Source organism: Budorcas taxicolor, chromosome 22 (genome assembly GCF_023091745.1).
Source record: "Budorcas taxicolor isolate Tak-1 chromosome 22, Takin1.1, whole genome shotgun sequence".
NCBI lineage: Eukaryota > Metazoa > Chordata > Mammalia > Artiodactyla > Bovidae > Budorcas > Budorcas taxicolor.
The window spans coordinates 39,582,669-39,598,806 of NC_068931.1; the positions used below are offsets into that span (position 1 = coordinate 39,582,669).

The following is a 16,138-nucleotide window of genomic DNA, read 5'->3' on the forward strand; positions in this document are numbered from 1 at the left end:
TTTGCTTATTATTAAAATCATATACTCATGCTTCTAGAAACATCACTTTGTATGTGTCCAGGACAAGGTCCCTATAACACATCTCATGTCCAGGAGCTCTGGGTTAGGAGACAGAGGCCTGGGGCCTAAGTCAAGCCTCACAGTCATCCCGTGGAGTATGGAGGGGATGGTTCCAGGACCTCCGAGGACAACTAAAAGCTGTGGATACTCAACTCCCTGACACAAAACACTGTACGCGGCACAGCAATTATATTTGGCCTCTCCTCTGTGGATCTCACTTCTGAGGATACAGATATTCTGAGTTCAGCTGCCACGTCTTAGAGCAGAAAAGCACACCAGTGTGTAACTCTACATGGTCACAGAAAACTGCCCCACGACGCAGAAACTTGCTAAAGACTCCCTTTCATGCCTTAAAAATGTTGCTTAAGTGATTGAGTGATTCTCTCCCCACCATACTCACACACCTGACTTAAAGATGGAGAGCATTTACAGCCACCCTCCCAGTCCATCTGCTGGAGTGATTCATATAAACCAGGAGGAGGTCACTTGGAGCCCTTCACTGTTATTTGAATGTCACCCTTCCTATAAGCTATTATTCACTGACAGATAAAAGTCATATTTCACTGCTGACATTTCTAAAAGAACAAGAGATACATGTAATGCAGTTTTCTTTCTAAACCAAATGATCTAAAATAAACTTGATAATCATTTAGGATCTGCTGGTGAGAGAAGCAAATGATGTATAAGTATGTGATTCCTATATTGAAGAATAAGAGCATCCTTCTCCAAATTCAGGGTGCCAGCTTACGAAAGCTGACTCATTCTCCAAGTACCATCTTTTGTGTGATTTTACATAAACCTACCATGGCTTCTCTGGTGGCTCAGACAGTAAAGAATCCGCCTGCAATGTGGGAGACCTGGGTTTGATGCCTGGGTTGGGAAGATGCCCTGGAGGAGGGCACGGCAACCCACTCCAGTATTCTTGCCTGGAGAATCCTCCATGGACAGAGGAGTTCAGGGGACTACAGTCCATGGGGTTGCAAAGAGTCAGACATGACTGAGCGACTAAGCATAGCACAGCAGACACCAGACTCACATAGGCACCTTTGTTTTTGGCCCATGCGATGTGGCATGTGGGAACTTAGTTCCCTGACTAGGATCGAATCTGTGCCTGCTGTGTAGAAGCATGAAATCTTAACCACTGGACTGCCAGTGGAAGTCCCTCAAGTTTTTTTGAGGTTAGGGGTTAGTTAAAATTTTCCATTTGGTCAAAGACCAACAAGTGCTTTTCATTCCATACTATCCCAGAGCAACGATGTCCATCAAAGAAAGGCTCACGATGGTCTCACACTACTTGGTGGCCACTAGTAGTCCTTACGAGTGGTGCCTACCTCCATCCAAGCTGCGGGACATGGTATAACGTTTGCTGGACGAGCGCTCGAAGTACGGGGCTGGACGATCTATCAGCGCGCTGGCTCTTCTGGTCTGGGCCTGTGTCCGGCCACTGTAACGGAACTTGGAACCCAAGGTGAGGAACTTCTTTGGAGGTGCTTCTGGTAACAACAGTCTACAGAGATTCAAAGAAAAGCATCGGAAAGATGGTTAGGCTAAGTATTAGGAATGCTAACTTATTTTTATTTATTTTGGCTGTGCTGGGTTATCCTTGCTGTGTGGGTTTCTGTCTAGTTGCGGGGAGAGGGGGCTACTCTCTAGGTGCAGTGCACGGGCTTCTCATTGTGGCGGCTTCTTATGGGCTCTAGGACACCCAGGCTTCAGCAGTTGGTTACCAGCTTCTAGAGCACAGGTTCAATAGTTGTGCTGCATGGGCTCGGTGCATTTGCTCTGTGGTAAGTGAGATCCTCCTGCAGCAGGGATCAAAATTGTGTCTCCTGCATTGGCAGGAGGATTCTTTAACACTGAGCCACCAGGGAAGCCCCAAGAATGCTAATTTCTTACTCTGTTCTGAAAGTTAAAAAGTGCTCTGTGCACCACAGGCTTAACAGCCAACCTGCAATTCAATGAATCTGATTTTGCAAGGAAAAAAGTCAATTTACACAGTGTGTATCAACAAGGGATGCTGTAGACATGCTATGGGGGTGGAGTCAGGATTAGGTGAACTTGACCATCCCATGGAACTGGAGGGTCTGTGGTTCTACAAACCCAGTGAGCAATTAAGTAGGTGATATCGGTGAACGGTGATAATTTGTTATTTTGTAGACACAAATCTGACAGCTTTACTGGGTGTGAACAGAGGAGTTGAGGGTATTGAAAAGTTATTGCAATAGCAAGGAATGGACTGGTCATCTGAAATAGACATCCTATAAAAATCGGGAAAGCCACTAAAGATAATAAAGGGAGTGATAAGACAGGTAACTATAAGACAGCTGAAGGAAAGCCCTTCAAATTTAGTCAGAAGATCTTTAGGATTTATCAAGGCATCTGATGGCAACAAACCTGAACGACAGAAAGAATTTTGCTGCCGTGTTCTTCTTTCTAACCACCTTTTTCAGTAAGGTGATTCCAATCACCCTACTTCCTTAGGACAAAACCAAAGTGATTTCCACCCACCTGAAAAATGTATGGTGTTCTACACATACTTTCCATAAACGCTTGGCGGCTCGATGGTTTGGCAGCTTAAACCCGATGGTACTTTCAAATTGTTCAAACTAAATTTTAAAAAAATGTTGGAGAGCAGAGTGAAGTTTGGAGTCATAAATAACATGAAAGCAAATAACATACAAAATAAAAATACCACCCATAAGTTTTTCTCTACTCCCTAAATCAATTGCTATATACAGATTTCATGCTACACACATTCATTCATTAAAAAAAGTCTTCTTATATCAATCTCAAAACACTGCAGGTTCAGGCAACCACATTATGCATGTAGTAAATGTTGCATGTACAAGGATTAATCTTATGAAAACTAAATGCAGAAAAGGAGAGAATCTGTATTCCTTCCAGAGACCAATTTGTCCTGATCTTTTAAGCCTAATTTTCATGGTTTCTCTCTGACATCATGACGTCAGCTGGAACACACAGAAATGAATAAAACATTTAGAGTCTACAGCACCCTCAGGATGATATTCTCTCCTTGTATCTGGTCTGGAAATATGCATATATTCTATGTATCTGATGATACATATTGCTGATTTTATTTGTTCACTGGAAGGACTGATGCTGAAGCTGAAGCTCCAATACTCATGCGAGGAGATGCGAGGAGATGACTCATTGGAAAGGATCCTGATGCTGGGAAAGATTGAGGGTAGGAGGAGCAGGGGGTGACAGAGGATGAGATGGTTGGATGGCATCACTGACTCAATGGACATGAGTTTGAGCAAGCTCTGGGAGATAGTGAAGGACAGGGATGCCTGGTGTGCTGCAGTTCATGGGGTTTCAAAGAGACACGACTGAGTGACTGAACAACAACAGCAACAACATGGATTACCATGTTAGATGCTAACATCTCAACACTATCTACACTCGTCCTTCAAGATCCAAGGGGATGGCTTCCAGGCCGCCCTGGATAACAAAACCCATCGATGCTCACGTCTCTCACATAGACTAGCCTAGTATATGCATATAACATACACGACCCTCCCACAGACTTTAAATCATCTCTAGATCACTTATAATGCCAAACACAATGTAAATGCTAGGGAAAGAATTTAAGTACAATGTAAAATGCTATGGAAACAGTTGCAACAAATTCAAATGTTTAGTTTTTCAGAATTTTCTGGGATCTTTTTCCCTGAATATTTCTGATCCATGATTGGTTGCATCCACAGATGCAGAACCTTGGGATAAGAAGGCCCAGCCCCATAAGATCAAGAATTGGGAGAACGTATTTTCATATTTTTCAGCATGTAGACTTGAGATGACACTCACTCCAAAGTGAAATAGCTAATTTCCTGAGTAACAGATTTTCATATTATTATGGCAGATACTCAATGATTTAAAAAAATTTTTCTGAAGACAGGCTCCATCAGGCCACCAGAGGGCAATCATCTTAAACAGTAAAGCCTTCCCCAAAAAGCTCAAACCCACCAGACTACTGGTATAATCAGCAGCAAAAGGAAATTATGTGGCAAAGAACCAAGGGAGGGGTCCTGTGCAAGGCATGTGAGCTTTCTTTATGCTGGACCTCTCTTCCTTGTTCGTTGAGTGGGACTGGGTAGGTAGGGGAGATGGGGAGAACATCACGGGTGACTGTAAATGCAGTTGCTTTCCCCAAATTCTCCTTCCCTCTGATGGTCACGGGGTGGTCATGGAACTCACCCCACCCAGTGGACCCAGTCAACCGACAGACCAGAGGACCAGGGACCTCGACTAAACCACCTTCCACGTGTTCATCCTGCATCTCACACGGACCACACGCTATGCTGAAGGACCACACACTACAATGCTGAGGGCAGGGGTTTTACAGGAAGAGTCTCCTCAGCACAAGGATGAGAGAGGACCGGCACTTTCTGAGTGTTTATCTTTCTCTGGGCTTGGATTCATTTCTTTCAACTTCTTCGGAGCCTTTGTGTCACCAGTAATTCGTTCTCATCCTTTCTTCTCAGCCTATAATCATGGTTGTAAAAAGTGAGGGCGGGAAGGACGTTCTCTGAGCTTGTTTCTGCAGAGCCAGGATCAGGGCTGAGGGGCAGGAGGAGAAGCCGCTGTAGTCCACTTCTCACCTGGCTGCCATCTGCCAGGTCTTCACTCCTTTCTGAGCTTTTACTGTCACAACAGGACCTGCCTGTCAAGTTCAACCCACTTTTCTCAGTTCCCATCTGAGAGGCTCCTCTGCCCCATTTGGTACTGCTGGTGAACCACAGTCACTGCATCTCATCATCCTTATTTATTAGCCATGACTGTTTCTGGCTATTCTTTTCTTCTCTGGATGCTTTTCTTCATCTGCCTCTGGTCCTCTTCGGCCAACCCCTCCCTTAAAAAGTGGTGTGTTTGTGTGCGCGCACGCATGAATGTGCACGCACGCTCCATTGTTCAACTGTGTCTGATTCTTTGTAACCCGATGGACTGTAGCCAACCAGGCTCCTCACTCCATGGGATTCTCCAGGCAAGAATACTGGAGTGGGTTGCCACGCCCTTCTTCAGGGGATCTTCCTCACCCAGGGATCGAACCCGTGTCTCTTGCATCTCCTGCATTAGCAGGCAGATTCTTTACCACTGAGCCTCCAGGGAAGTCCCTATACGACACTTGATCTTAGCTAAAAAGGCCAAGAAAAAGTGGCACTACCCATAATTTTTGTTTTAGGGTCTTTCCCCGGCTCGTCCTCGTTGAACAAGAATTACTTGTTCTTTGGTAATTTCTTCTGGGCCTAAGGCCTTAAATAAAATGTATTATACAGTTGATGACACTCTTCAAATCTTTTATTTCTTACTATGCAAGGATCACCATCACCCAAAACTCTGTTGCAAAGAAATGTCAATCTTTCTTTTTTTTCTGAAATTCTCCCCACTTTTCTTTCTTATCTAATAATATCATCGCCATCAACCTTGCTCATGCAAACCCAAAGCCCTCTGATTTTCCTGGACTCTCTTCTTTCTTCCTTTGATCCTTCCTGCATCCTGTCTGCAGGACCATGGCCTCTGCCTCTGAAACCTCTCTCTCTCAAATGTGCTGTTTCCAGTCTATTCCCACAGCCTCCGCCCTAGTTTAGGTCCCATCACATCACATTACTAAGTCGCTGAATCTCATCCCAAAATATCCACCGAGTATGTCACATCCCAGTTTAAAGCTCCCAAGGCTCATGGCGGTCCCCAGATGCACTGCTCAGACTTGCCCTTCTGGCCTCTCACTACACTCATTCCTAGTCTATGGAATATCATCACACTTGGATCATGACTCTGTGATTTCAACTGTCTCAGTCTGTTTCTCTGTGAAACAGAAACTCCCTAACAGGACAGGAACAAGGTCACATTTTTCTTTCTATTCTCAATGCCCAACACAGTTGTTGTTCAGTCACTCAGTTGTGTCCCACTCTTTGCAACCCCATGGACTGCAGCACACCAGGCTTCCCTGTCCTCCACCATCTCCCAGAGTTTGCTCAATCTCGAGTCCATTGAGTCGATGATGCCATCCAGTCATCTCTGTCGTCCCCTTCTCCTCCTGCCCTCAATCTTTCCCAGCATTAGGGTCTTTTCCCATGAGTTGGCTTTTTGCATCAGGTGGCCAAAGTATTGGAGCTTCAGCTTCAGCATCAGTCCTTCCAATGAATATTCAGGGTTGTGAATATTCACGCTTCAGTACTGTCTGACTCTTTGCAACCCTTTGGAATGTAGCCCACCAGGCTCCTCTGTCCAAGGGATGTTCTAGGCAAGAATACTAGAGTGGGTTGCCATGCTCTCTTCCAGGGGATCTTCCTGATCCAGGGATCAAACCAGAGTCTCTTACGTCTCCTGCACTGGCAGGCATGTTCTTTGCCTCTAGCACCACCTGGGAAGCGCTGGCCCAACACAGTTCTTGGCAATAAAAAGATTCTCACTTAATAAATGCTCCATAAATCAAATATATCTTGGTCATAACATGCAGTCTTAAGGAAATATAAAAAATGACTTTAATTTCATGTATTAGTATGAAAAGCTTGTAGATTATTTCAGTTCAAATAAAAGTTTGACTCTATATTTACATTAAACACGATTGCCTGCTTTATAGTCTGATTCTTTAAACTTTTGAGAACGAAACTGATACATAACGTTATATTAGCTTCGGATGTACAACATAATGTTTTGATGTTTGTACATTTTGTGAAATGACTACCATATGAGGCAAATTAATTATCCATCACCGCACAGAGTTACAATCTTGTTTTCTTGTGATAAGAACTTCTAAGATCTATTCTACCAGCAATTTCAAATATACAGTATAGTGTTATGAGCTACTGTAACCATTATACTCCATATAGTGATGCTCGAAATTACATTTTCCACCCGTGGAGAAGTTGATTTTGAAGACAGGAGGTAATTCTATACTCTACCAGAAAATGTAGAGACCAGATGAGCTGAAATCAGGGCTTGGATTACTTCCATTATATTAACTACTTTAATTAGAAATTGGACATATATATTACCTGTTATGTGATAATAGCAGATATTTACTATATATTATGTGGAAAAGACCCTGATGCTGGGAAAGACTGAAGGCAAAAGGGTGCGGCAGAGGATAAGATGGTTAGATGGCATCACCGGACATGATGGCATCACTGGACATGAATTTGAGCAAACTTCAAGAGACAGTGGAGGACAGAGGAGCCTGGTATGCTACAGTCCATGGGATCACAAAGAGTCAGACATGACTTAGTGACTGAACAAGCACAGTGTTGGCAAGAAATAGATACGGAACCACTAAGGAGGCTGTAAGTTAACCATGGATGTTTCTGCCTAAGGAGCAAAGATGAGTTAATAATTCTGATTCTTTCATTAGTCTCTCTGATTGAAAAACGAAAGAGGAGAAATGTATCAGGCTACTGAACTTGCATAATTTACACCCAGTTTTGCTTGCTCTAATCTTTCTTCTACTTTGAAGCACACTACCTCTATGTTATTCCCTTTAGGAGGCAGATTTGGAGGACAAAGACAGAGGACGCAGAGACAGCACAACAGGACAGATGGGGAAGAAATCTATTCTTTATTCACAACGAGGTTTAGCAACTAAGTTTCTTTTCTACCACAGGACAAAAATATACAAAACATTATTCATGAATTCTGCTTTTACATTAAAATATGCAAAAGGAAAAAAATCATTCAATTAATGTATGCAGTGGGGAAAAATGAGAACAAAACAATAAAAAGGGAAGATAAGATTGTATGCACTACTGTTTTTTGGACAAACCTACAATAAACTCTCTTAGGCAGTTAGCGATAACTCACTATGTCCTGCCAAGTTCCAAACATGTGAGCAGGGGATTTAAACTTCTGTTTGATCATTTTTTTTTTGTCTTTCACATTCATTAATCTTATCAGAAAAGTCTTAAAACCTCTTGGTTTAGGATTAAATAGACAAACTTTTATTTTTTATTTTATTATTAAATATTTTACAAATAGAGTTGCTGTTGTTCAGTCGTCAAGTCACGTCTGACTCTTTGAGACCCCATGGACTGTAGCCCGGCAGGCTCCTCTGTACAAGGGGTTTCCTAGGTAAGAATACTGGAGTAGATTGCCATTTCCTTCTCCAGGGGATCTTCCTGACCCAGGACAGAACCCACTTCTGCATTGACAGGCGGCTTCTTTACCACTGAGCCGCTACGGTAACGTCCATGGGTGCAAATAACTACGTAATTATGAATTTTCACTTTTGAACTCTTCTTAAAGATTTACATCAAATACTTTTATTGACTATCTACTGTCACAAAGTTATCCTAATAAAGCTGCTGACCAGGTAAATTTCTACTAAAAAAATTTAGAAAAATTTTCTGTCGGTTCTTTGGTAACTTTCTTCCCAACGTACATGCAAATTGGGGTCTACTTACCTCTCCTGGCCGAATCTTAATGTAAAAGTTGTTCCGTTTGTATGAAATTTTTAGAACCTTTGGCCAGGCAAATCTGTTGATGCGAAGTCGGTCACGATATATCAACAAACCACTTGCACACACTCCTAACATGATGTCGACTCCTTCAGAATCCTGAAAAATAGCAGCAAGAAACAAGGAATGGTAATGAAGGAGTCCTAGGCTTATCAGGTATCAAAGTATATTTTAAATTAAATGCAATTGCATCATGTGACACATGGCACAAGAATAAAGAGATCAATGAATGATAACAGAGGCCTAAATTGGATTTAAAAACATGCTACCTTTTAGAACACAAAGTTAGAATATCAAAGCCATAGAGAAAAATAATAATGCATCTACAAAAATGGTCATCTAAAAAACAGTTAAAATGTAATATATGTCTATGTATTGCTGAGTCCCTTGGCTGTTTGGGCTTCCCTGGTGGCTCAGCTGGTAAAGAATCCACCTGCAATGTAGGAGACCTGGGTTCGATCCCTGGGTTGGGAAGATCCCCTGGAAAATGGTAAGGCTACTCACTCCAGTATTCTGGCCTGGAGAATTCCACAGACTGCATAGTTCATGGGGTCACAAAGAGTCAGACACAATTGAGGAACTTTTGCTTTAAATTTGGCTGTTCAGCTGAAACTATCAACATTGTTCATCCGCTGTACTCCAGTACAAAAGAAAAGATTAAAAAAAAAAATGAAGGATGAGCAACTCATCTATTTCCATTTATGGCTGGGTACACTATTTAAGCCTCCAGGTTGGAACCTAAAAAAAGGCTTGCCTGTAGCTCTGATTTAAGTATGAAAAATACTGCAGCCATTTAAAACACATTACCACTAAATAACAGCTTTGTGATGAAGATACTCATTGCTGTGGAGATTTGTTAGTGGAAACTATTCACCCAGGTATCCTGGACTTACGACGTTCACACTGCACATAGAGGAGGTCACCCAGGTGAAGGTGTGTTAATCGCAGTGGTGTTCAGAGCCTGGGTTCTCATCACTGGGTGCCAGGCCTGGCCGGACCACTTTACATACATTACTAATCTTCACTAGCATTGTTCTGAGCTAGTTGCTCTTATTATTCCTACTTTCCAGACAAGAAGACCAAGGCACAGATAGGTTAGCTGTCCATCCCAGCTGAACATGGGCAGCCTGTTTCCAGGGGCAGTACTTAACTAATATGGACACTAGCAGACAGGCCCCATCCTTTCCTATGAGTGTTTTAGGGTTTGTTGCTTTAAAAAGAGCCTTGATTTTTTAATATACCATTATAAAATTTGAGTATAAAATAGTTTTTTTAAAGTTTTTTTAATAGTTTTTTTAAAGTATAAAATAGTTTTTTTAAAGTTTTTTTAATAGTTTTTTTAAAGCACCTCCTCCCCAACAGGCCCTCAACATACACTCACTGCCCAGTTGTGCTCTCTTAATCACTTGGTTCACATACAAAACATATAGATGCACTTAATATATATGTATTGGTTTGTTCTTAACAGATTTTTTTGATGTGGATTGTTTTTAAAGTCTTTTATTGAATTTGTTACATTATTGCTTTTCTCTGTGAGGCATGCGGGGATCTTAGCTCCCCAAGCAGGAATTGAACCTACATCCTCTGCATTGGAAGGTGAAGTCTTAACCACTGGACCATCAGGGAAGTCCTAGGCCTTTTTTCTTTTAAAACAAAAGGGGGATCATGCTGTATTTGCAACTTGCTTTAGCTACCTGCATCCTACATCTTTAGGTCATCTCCTAGGGAGGTGTGATGAGGGGTCCCGGGGGTCATCAGAGATGTTATGTGAAGCTCATGACCCGTCTGTGTCCCCTCAATGTTGTGTTCAGGTGAAATCAGGGATAAGTGAGTATCCGTGGTGTCCTACGTGGGCTAAGGACAAAGTTCAGAAGGCGGGGCTGTGTGTGAGGCGGAGCCCCCCACCCGTTTCACTGGCTGTTGGAAAACAGGGTCACGGAGAGGCAAAGCTGAGGTCTGGGGACATGTCATTGTCAGGGCGGTCTCACTTTGAGTCACTGCAGCCCCAGCAAAGTGGGGAGAGAGACGCAAAAGAATCCAAACAGGGGCTTCTGACTCATCCCTATGGGGGTGGGTGGACCGACATCCTAAGTCTCGCCAGTACAAAGCACAGGAGGAACATTTCCAGAGTCAAAAATAAGTATTCTGGTGCCTCTCTGGGCATGGTGAGGTTACACATACAATCTAATTGACTTAAAACGAAACATTTCTCCTTGGAAACGTATCGCTCCATTAGACACGACCTCAGTCTACAGAGGCGGAAGGAACTGAGGGCAGGATATGACAACGTAATCAGATTTCAGGGGAATTCAGAGACCAGAGACCACCCACCATTTATCAAGGGCTGTAACTGTAAGAGCAATTTACAGAGCTGCAACCTGACACTGGACGTAGTGGGCAGGGTGGATGCTTAGATCCAGACGATCTGCTCTCGGGACCACCCAGGTGACCCCTCAGGCCTCAAGGAGACGTGCGTACTTGAGCAGGGCTGCCGGAATAAGGTCTCCTGAGTCACGGTCTTTGTGATGAAGAACTAGGAAACACGTCTTTGGACATTTACAACCTCTTCCATTATTATGTTTTACATCACTCATGAATGTCTTTGAACCATGAGAAGGTGGGAAACTATTTGTGGGGCCTTAAACACACACTCACTTCTCCTGTGGCCCCATATTATTACTGCAGCCAGCACACCCCAGGCAAATGTGCTGCCCCAAACTCCCCTTCCTCCTCCTCCTCCTCCTCCCCCTGACCCAGGCCGGTGGAGAACTTGCTCTGTTTATCTCAGTGACCTATATGCTCAGCACGGCACCTGCCTAGCACACGTTAAACTACTACGGATGGGTTGGAAGAAAAAGCAAATGAAGAAAGAAAATGTCAGGAATAAGCAGGGCTTAAAACTGGATGAATGTTCCATTTCATTAAAGACACGACAACCAAAAAATGGATTATTATATTTTCTTTTGAAATTTTTGCTTTGGGGTAAAGCCAATTAATAATGCTGTGATAGTTTCAGGTGAAGAGGGAAGAGACTCAGCCATACATATACATGTATCTATTCTCCCCTAAACCCCAGCCCTATCCAGGCTTCCACATAACACTGAACAGAGTTCAGTGCTATATAATAGGTTCTTGTTGGTTAAAAAAAGGATACTTCTGATATCTATCTAGGGGCTTCCCTTGTGGCTCAGCTGGTTTAGAATCTGCCTGCAATGTGAGAGACCTGGGTTCGATCCCTGGGTTGGGAAGATCCCCTGGAGAATTCCATGGACTGTATAGTCCATGAGGTTGCAAAGAGTCAGACACGACTGAGCGACTTTCACTTTCACTTTGATACCTAGGTTTCTGCTGCAGCCCACAGCATTTAGGCAGTAACTTTGACAAACTGTATTGAAAGCTATAATCATGTGTTTGGGGACGTATGTTTAGCAGGGAGCATTGACAGAAGACCTGGACAGTCTCAGCCTGTCCCAATTAAAATAAACAAATCTACTATCCCTCAATCTAAAAGCACTGTTCCAACTTCCCCGTCCTTTATTATCTCCTGGTCCACAGGATATCCAATATGGATTTATATCTATATTTCCAAATCTTGTATGAAGTAAACGCCTCTGACAGAGTCTATTCAGAGTGATGTTAAATGACCAACAAGCAGAGACAGTCTTCTTAAGGAAAAAAAAGCATTAAGATCAGGTTTTTCCAAAACAAGGGACCTTCACCTAATGTAGGTTATTTATTCTTCATTGAGAGCTGTTGAGTCCAAGATCACAGTTCAGAATTTCTAACTAGGTGTTAAAACTCAGGGCCTTTTGATACCATCCACAGAAGAGAAGCATCTCACTTGTAACCGGAAATTAGCTTTAATGTAATTCGGTAAATTTCCTCCTTGAAATGATGGAGGGCAGTTGCAGCAGAAAATGAAGTCCATAACCATATCGTTTGTTATACTTAGTATTCAGATGAAATCCTATCACAGGCGGCACTGGCACTTCCTTAATTCTTTCTTTTTTAATTGGCCTAATTTCAAATCACATTATCGAATGAAAAACCAGCTATCTATTTTAATTTAGTCATTACAGACATGCTAAGTGGCTTCATTTTTCCCGATAGGAACAGTGACACATCCTGAGCTGCCCTTCTAAACAGAGGCCCTCATCTTTCATTTATTTATTCTCCCCGGGTAGTGAGTGAGTCATCGTATGTATCAAAAATAGCTTTCGATTCACTCCAATTTCCAAGCTACCTTCATTTTTGTCTCGTTTCTTTATCTTTTGGCCATGCAGGGAAAAACTCTGAGAAAAACAATCTTAGTGCATGTCCTTGTTTTCTTTTTAAATTCCTCATCCTACCTTATAGCTGACATAAAACTACAAAACGCTATGTGGTCTGAGTGCCAAGTAAGTGAAAACCTGTAATAATTAACTGGCAAGTAAACAGAGCTACACCTGCTGCTGTAATTACGCACAAATGTCAGCGCGCTTGGCTGTGTTGTACCAGTATCCCCCGGTGCAGCTCCAGCCAAGTCTCAGAGATCCTGCTCGTGCTGGGGATTTTGGGCCTCAGAAGTTGCTCATCCTGAGTGATGTACAAATGATCCATAGACAAACCCAATCAGAACGGAGCTCATTTGCTCCTCACTATTATCTTGTCCAGACTCATCCTAAACCCACCAGCTTTCCAAATGCAGCGTCAACAGAAAGTACAGATCATGTATTTCCCTCCCAGGGGTCCCCAGCGTTGTTGAGATGTTTGCCTGAACAGAGCCTGCCAAAACCCTCTTCATTTACTGGCCCCAAGCTTCACTGTATACGATGCTTGCTTGCCTGGCAGCCTGTTACATGCATGTTCTTGTAATGTCTGGACTGTGAGACCATACCACTCTGTGCACCAGAAGTCAAGGCATGTCCCCCACTCAGGAGGATGTCATTGTATCAGTCCAAGTCAGAAGCAGCTGCCCCCCGATTTCAAGCATGGATCTCTTCAACACTACTAAAGGACCAGAATCCATCTCTAAGAGCCTAACACATCTTCTGTGCTTTGAAGATACAAGATTTCAGGAAAGCCTCTGCCTCCACAGCACTTCTATTCATAGCTGTTAGATAACAGACTAACATTCCAATGCTCACTCTCTCACTGTTGAACAACACAAAGATTCCAGAAAAAGTGTGACAGGGAGTAAAAGCAGCTAGTACTTTCTCCCCAACCTTAACCTGCCTACCTTCCAACCCCAACTTCTCTCTTCCCGAGACCCTGGAACCAAGATACAGCCTCAACAACTCACCCAGCGACTTAGCCTGCTGGCTAACTTTACTTGAACTCCAAAATAATCCTCTTATTTCAAAGTACTGATTCTTTGTCACAGCATCTAAGCCTTATGAAGGTAAACGTGTTAGTAGCTCAGTCGTGTCCGACTCTGTGATTCCACAGACTGTAGCCTCTGTCCATGGAATTCTCCAGGCAAGAATACTGGAGTGGGTTGCCATCCCCTTCTCCAGGGGATCTTCCCAACCCAGGGATCGAACCCAGGTCACCCACATTGCAGGAAGATTCTTTACCATTTGAGCCACCAGGGAAGCCCAAACTTTATAGAGAGTTTTAAAAATTTAACAAGAATTTACTGACTGCCTGGTGGACGTCCAGAACAAGGGTATACATAGCAACTTAGCACACAACATTTGTGACAACTGGGCCTTGTACACACTTCCATGAAATCAGAAAGTCTGGAGTGTTAAACTGTATACCTTGGCATGGTGTAAATCGACCCCATACATGGAGAGTTTTTTGGCGTTTTCCAAAAAATGCATCTCTGCTTCTGCTGGCGTCATTCCTCTGATAAGAAATGAAAAGTATTCATTACAACACTGTTTTTTTTTTTTTTTAAATAAACCTGGTGAAAGATAGTGTTAGTTGCTCAGTCGTGTCCAACTCTTTGTGATCCCATGGACTGCAGGCCATCAGGCTCCTCTGTTCATGGAATTCTCTAGGCAAGAATACCAGAGTGGGTTGTCATTTCCTTCTCCCGGGGATCTTCCTCACCCAGGGATCGAACCTGGGTCTCCCTCATTGCAGACAGATTCTTTACTGTCTGAGCCACCAGGGAAGCCTTTGAACCTGGTGGGGCTGTAATATTTCCCGCTTAGCTCACATGCAAGTTCCCACAGAGACACTGATTTGTGCTCTAAGGGAGGTAGGGTGTAGGGTAGAGTATCAGAAAAATGATTTTTAGCTGAAACAGCACAAGGACATCCCAAGTGGGAGTGGAACCACCAACCACCCAAAATGTATCAGACCCAGAACCTCACTCCACTGTGTCCCATCCTCAAGGCATTAACCTGGAGGTCCCAGGAGAAGCAGGCGGTGCAGGGGACGCCCACCCACCGAGCACAGCTCAGACAGGATGCTCTCGGGGCCCCTGCCGCTCACCTGTGGCTCTTGTGCAGCTCGATGACCTTGTCTTCCAGTTCTTTCGTGTGGTTTGGGGCGAAGCGGAACTCGCTGATGTAGTCGCTGCCACACTCGTCCGGGTCGTAGTCACCCAGTTCCGACTGGACGGTGTAGGAGCCCAGCAGGGCCAGCGTGACAAAGGAGCAGGGCAGCCTGCCAGACACGATGTCGTCACGTAGCTGCAAGCAGAGGTAGTACCTTCCGGGGGCCAGGGCGGGGGGCAGAAAGTCAGAGTCAGGAGACTGGAGAGGAGCCCGCATAGTCCCAAGCGGGCAGCAAGCAACTTCTCCCCACGGAACGACCCGCTGGGACACACTGTCCAGCATCTCTATTTGGCTCTCCATACCAAGGGAAGATATACTTGGCCACAAAATGTAACATTTAAGGGCATCTAGTGGCAACTCCACGTTTGTCATCAAACACAGATGCATTCATGATGCACAGGGTAACGGAAACCTACAGACTGTTCCTCTAACATTAGGATAATGTTGAAGGTCAAACTCTCTGGGTAGGGGGAAGGCAATTCTAATATTAAAACAGTGCTCTTAAATATAATGATGAGACCCCAAAGCCTAAAGGAAGACTCATTTTGCTATCTAGATGAAAGGTCCTGCCACAGGACCAAGGCATAGGATGGCTGTGCCATCACAAACATGGCTTGCCACCTCCTGCATCCTGAAATGAGGGTCTCTTTATAGTGGATGCCTTCTCCTGTGCTAAAGTCTCATTTTTAAAAATGTAGAGAACTTATTCAACTATTATGAAGACTAACTTTGAAGAATTTATACTTAAAATCTCATCATTAAAAGTAAACAATTTTAAATTGGGGGAAACCCAAACACCTTCTGTATAATTTTGCCAATATTAAATATCTCCATTAATAGTTGATTTTTATCTTCTGTTATTTTGCTTCTAAGAGTTACAGATATAACACTAATTGCAGAAGACTCCATGGTAAATGGGAACATTGATGAATTTTAATGATACTCTTCACGGCCCAGCATATGAGTATAAATGATAAAAAATATACCTTGCACTTTTCACATTAGAAACAAATTGCTGAAGCTGAGGGCTATGATTAAGTCTTAAGGTCCTCTCTCAATATGGCTTTAAAAGCTGATGATATAAATGCTGTGTGATCTAGATACAAACATTTCTACAAA

At 43.3% G+C, this 16,138-nt stretch overlaps 1 protein-coding gene across 1 annotated transcript in view; it reads right to left on the minus strand.

Moving 5' to 3' along the window:
- EPB41L3 (erythrocyte membrane protein band 4.1 like 3) overlaps positions 1-16,138 on the minus strand; it is a 90,331-nt gene that overhangs the window by 30,872 nt on the left and 43,321 nt on the right. The window contains exons 6-10 of the mRNA XM_052660501.1: positions 14,955-15,173; positions 14,273-14,360; positions 8,478-8,630; positions 2,569-2,666; positions 1,392-1,567 (exon numbers count right to left, since the gene is read on the minus strand). Of these exons, the coding sequence (XP_052516461.1) occupies positions 1,392-1,567; positions 2,569-2,666; positions 8,478-8,630; positions 14,273-14,360; positions 14,955-15,173 (734 nt within the window). The remainder of the gene's footprint in view (positions 1-1,391; positions 1,568-2,568; positions 2,667-8,477; positions 8,631-14,272; positions 14,361-14,954; positions 15,174-16,138) is intronic.